The 4,772-nt window shown below is 38.4% G+C and overlaps 1 protein-coding gene across 2 annotated transcripts; it reads right to left on the bottom strand.

Annotated features, from left to right (window-relative positions):
- Positions 1-1,576: 1,576 nt before the first annotated feature.
- CDKN2AIP (CDKN2A interacting protein) lies at positions 1,577-4,562 on the bottom strand. Of its 2 annotated transcripts, XM_021715398.1 has the most exons (3): positions 4,421-4,546; positions 3,424-3,686; positions 1,577-1,980 (listed from the first exon to the last, which is right to left on the bottom strand). In XM_021715398.1, the coding sequence occupies exons 1-3, from the start codon at positions 4,533-4,535 to the stop codon at positions 1,915-1,917; spliced, it is 444 nt and encodes a 147-aa protein (XP_021571073.1). In that variant the 5' UTR covers positions 4,536-4,546; the 3' UTR covers positions 1,577-1,914. The 2 variants fall into 2 exon arrangements, with proteins under 2 accessions (XP_021571073.1, XP_021571072.1); XM_021715397.1 differs by having other exon boundaries at positions 1,577-3,686; positions 4,452-4,562.
- Between the last annotated feature and the right edge of the window lie 210 nt (positions 4,563-4,772).

The following is a 4,772-nucleotide window of genomic DNA, read 5'->3' as shown; positions in this document are numbered from 1 at the left end:
CCCACCCTCCCCATCCACTCAATCTCGGCCCAAGTGACTCTGTTTCCCTGAATGAGAAAAGCTCTCAATGGGCAATGCTTGGCCTATGTGGAGGAGGTGAAACAAAATATGGCAGAAGCACTAAAAGGCAACAAAATCAGTAAGTTCAAAACTGTTTTGAGCAGTGAAAAAAGCATCTCAGTATGTGTGTCGCATCAAATGAAGAATACTTTGAAAATGACTAACCACAAAGTACAATTTTTATAAATTCTGGTTTCTTCTGGGTCCCTCCTTGTCGAGACAGAAGCAAGCTATGGTATATTTATATTGTGCTTGGCTATGAGGCAGTTCTTGGTTCTATTTTATAGATGAAGGTTAAAAGTTTCAATTCCCAGAGGTTACAGGTCTAAGTAAGAGGCAGAGCTGAGACTCTTATCTCAAAGTTTGTTTTCTTCTGCACTATACTATCTTGAGGAATTTCAAAACAGGCATTTCTCTCAAATCAGGGTTCCTTAATTAAATTTGATTAACTAAGAGCATTTTTATAAGTTTCTAAATAATATTGTTTATAAATGAAACACTTGTTTTTACACTAACTAGCTTACTCCACACCAAAAGATCAATGTAATTTAAAATATTTTCAATAACCTTTACATTAACTTGAAACAAACCAATTTAAGAAACTACCAAACCACCTAATTAGCTGTATTACAGGAATTTATTTATTCTTTGTAATTTTGGGCTCTTTTCTGGTTACCATTATCCCACAAAACTGAGAAAAATGAGGTAATTAAAAGTGCTTTCACAGTACATGCATGTTATTGCACAATATGTAAAGGCAACCCCTAATATTTGGACTTAAGCTTTGGCATCCAATTAAACATCCTCAAAAAGGAAACCATTCTTAAAGGTTATCTGGTAAAATAAAAACATTCCTGATTATTTCAATTCAAGCACAGGAAACTAAAGTATCCTTGTCTATTATCCCTAGAATACAAAAAAGTAATAATGCCTACATACTTAAATTGTGCTACTCATGTTCAATCAGCTTTCCTATTCCAATACAACTGGCCCAGAAAACGTCATTAAAAAAATTTTTTTCTCTATACATTATCACCACCATTATTGCTCAATGTGCAGCATCTAAAGATAGCATCCAGAAAGCCAGAAGGCCACAAAGATAACATCTTGGGCCAGTCTGAAGAAAAATAAGCAGAATATACAACAGAGAAATATAATCAGAATCGCCTAAGACACAAACAAAATTCCATTTTATTACTAACAAATGAATTGAACAATTTGATTAAAGAGCTGAAATGGCTCTCTAGACTTCCCAGTATTATTGAGATGTATTAAAACAAACACCACCTAGTCCTAGATTTGAAAATTGAAGGGAGCTGCTCTGAACTTATTCTGGTTTGGGGGAGCTGCCAGTAAAAAACACACACAAAATAATAAAAATTCTAACTTTCTTATCAATAAAAAGTTGCTCATCACTGTGAAAAATTACCTGGTTCCAACTTAAAATGACAAGTAGTAGAAAGCCCATTTGCAGGAATTGGCTCTGACTTGAAGAGGGGAAAAAAAACACAACTTCTTGAAAAGGTAAAATAGCTTAAAGCATTTAATATCTAAACAAATCAATCTGTTAATAGTAGTAGTCACAAAATATGCTTAATATAGAAACCCACATTTATGTCTTTAAGAAAAAGTGTAAGTTGTATTTCACCTCAAAACATAAATTAACCCGCTTAAAGAATCTGCAGTGGTCAAAATCATGGTGAATTTCAAACAACTTCGGAATATAATAACAATAAGTACTTTATACTGCTTTATATCTAAAAAATGGTTACAACTTATCATAAAAATAGTCTGAAGCAACTATTTTATTTTTTAACAGACATGTTCAACATTATGGGCAACATTTTTTAAACCTTAAGCTTTACAGACTTTCAGACATTCAAATACTATGGTCCCTTTTCTTTTATGTGGTTTATTCAGCTAGGAAAAAAAGCATGGTAGACAACTGAATACATTTTCACCAAATTGAAAGTAGTACAAAAATTTTAGGACTCTACTGAACTACACATCGTACCTAATCATTAAAAACAGAAGACAGTATTTTCTTCAGCAAATAAAACAGCATACTGGTATGCTGTTAATTGCATATCTCTTAATGTGTACTGTCATTCATAAATTATTTACAACTTCTACTGTGTGAAATGAACTAGAATGTAAATTTTCTGCAAAACTGGAAAAAAAGCAATACAAAATTTGTGAAAGCCTGTGTTTTACACTGTACAAAAGCCAGTTTTTCCTCTCCAAATACCAGATGTATGCAGTGATATTTTGAACATATTATAGTAATTCTTGAGGATGTTTTAATGCTGGAGGTAAGTTGACAGGCCTCGATTCTTCATCAAGGAGTACCAGGTCTTCTATTTCACTGCCTCTATATTTCCTTTTACATATTTTTACCACCACTTTTTTCTTGAGAAATAACTTCAATGCTTCTCTTGATGCAACTGCTTTTGCATTTTCTTTGCTTTTTCCACAGCCAGTGCCCAAATAAACAGACTTACACCTCAACTCACAAACAATACTTTCTTGAGAGCTCTTATTTTGAGGCAGATCTGCCAGTTCTTTTAGTGGGACAAAAAACACATCCAGTGTTGCTTTCAGAGCTTCAACTGCTGCGTTTAAAAGCTCTCCATGATTCACATTGGGACTAAAGCCACCAACAGCTACCAACTTCCACGCCACCGTTTTATACAGTCTGTTGAAGAAAGGTTGCTTCTGTTTCACATCTTCATTGGTTAACTTGCAACAAGAGAATTTGACAGAACTCTCACTTGACTGTGAAGAACTTTTAGAAGGCAACTGCGAGGTGCTAGTCTGAGAACTACTCTTAGAAGCCAACTGAGACACACTTGCTAAGGAAGTGCTTTTGGAAACCAGAGATCCACTGGTCTGGGAGCTACTCTTGGAAGCTAGTAGTGATGCAGCTACCTGGGAAGTGCTTTTGGAAGTTAGCAGTGATGTATTTGTTGAGGAACTGCTCTTGGGAGTCAGTAAGGATGTGCCTGATGAGGAACTGTTTTTAGAAACTGACGACGAAACACTTGCCTCTGAACTAGATTTGGAAGTTAACCCACTTGAAGCTGTCTCTGCACTAGGCTTAGAAGACAATAATGGCAACTCTACTTCTGAGCTTCCTGAGGTGCCCAACAAGGGCACCTCAATCTCTGAGCTGCTTTGGGAAGCTGAGACTGAGGAGCCTTCTAAAGCACTCTTTTTAGGGGATCCACTCTGCTGTTTGGAATCAGTGGATTGGGTCATGTGACTATTCACACTAGACTTCAGCAATGAAGAAACAAAAGATGCTGAACCATGTTTATCTGGAGCTTCTGATTCAGAAGCTTTTCCAGATCCTACCGTTGTTACCTGAGAAGAAACGCTGCTGCTGCTTTGGCTGGAAACAGATCGATCTCCATCACTTGCAGAGCTATTCTGAGCCGAGATGCCAGAGCTCCGAGTTGAGTTTCCACTACTCTCTGATTTGGTGGATGACCTGGTACATGTTGAACTGTTTTCCTGCTGAGCTGATGCAAATTCTGGCTTGGCAGAAATCTTTGCATGATCTTGCTCAATTGCAGAATTGTTTTTTCCTTCTATGACTCGTTTTTTGGATGGCTCTTCTACCCCTTCTAAAAAGAAGAAAAAGACAGGTATGTGACTAAGAATACCTTGTACATATCTGCAGACAAGACAGAAACACATTAAAAATAAAGGCAGAGCCGAGCTCGGTGGCTCAGCCTGTAATCCCGCGCCTTTGAGAGGCTGAGGTGAGTGGATTGCCTGAGCCCGCGGGTTCCAGACCCACCTGGGCAGCGAGACCTCATCTCTCCAATAAATCAAAAAATCAGCCAGGCGTGGTAGTGCATGCCTGTAATTCCGGCTACTTGGAAGGCTGAGGCGGAAGGATCGCCGGAGCCCAGCAGGTCGAGGCTGCAGTGGCCGGGAGCAGCCACTGCACTCCAGTCTGGGCGATGGAGTGAGACTCCAACTCAAAAAAAAATAAAAAAATAAAAAAATAAATAAAGGCAGAGGGCAAAAAATATTTCAGGACTAGTAGTTTCTTTAAAAAACGTGGATAACTTCAGTAATTTCTTTAAAGTGTGGAACAGTATCATTAACTTCTAATACCAAAAGATTAATAGCATCAGACAACATCAAACACTTCAAAATCCAAAGCAGTCAAAGGAAACTATCAAAATCAGAGCCTAAAAACACAGACATTTAATTTAGGTTTAACATTCCAACTTGATTAATAACATTACAAAACTTCCGGCTCGTTAAAATTAGTAATAACAATAATTCCTAATTATAGCAAACTTATGTTCTAAACTCCTATGTATGGTCACATCTATGATCTGCTAACCATTGCTACTCGATATCCCTCTTTTCTTCACCTTGGCAACCAGTTCGTCTCTTGGGGTATGGATTGGAGCATCTGTCACTTTGATGCCTTCAGCCATACTAAGAATTTTATCCATAACTTTTTGAGGGTATCTGAAAAAGAGAGGAAAGGCACTTTTTAAAAAGTGGTTTCTTCCCCCGCTTAAGCTACTGCGTGAGGGGTGTGCAAAAACAGGCCGTAGGAACTGCATTTCCTGGCTGCAGCCGAGAAAGGGTACCAGACGCCGGAAAGCCCCTGAACGAGCGTCCCCCGGGGGTCTGGGAGGCGGGGCGTCTTCTCAGCAGCCTTGAGGTCCGGGGTCCCCCCCCGAGCG

This window comes from Carlito syrichta, unplaced genomic scaffold (assembly GCF_000164805.1).
Source record: "Carlito syrichta isolate Samal-C Ts95f unplaced genomic scaffold, Tarsius_syrichta-2.0.1 Scaffold307055, whole genome shotgun sequence".
Classification (NCBI taxonomy): domain Eukaryota; kingdom Metazoa; phylum Chordata; class Mammalia; order Primates; family Tarsiidae; genus Carlito; species Carlito syrichta.
Note: the sequence above shows the minus strand (reverse complement) of the source record. Positions and strands in the feature narration are given on the sequence as shown.

What these genes read in the sequence shown, in the direction of transcription:
- CDKN2AIP (XM_021715397.1), bottom strand. Translation starts at nt 3,318, where the DNA reads ATGACCCAATCCACTGATTCCAAACAGCAGAGTGGATCCCCTAAAAAG.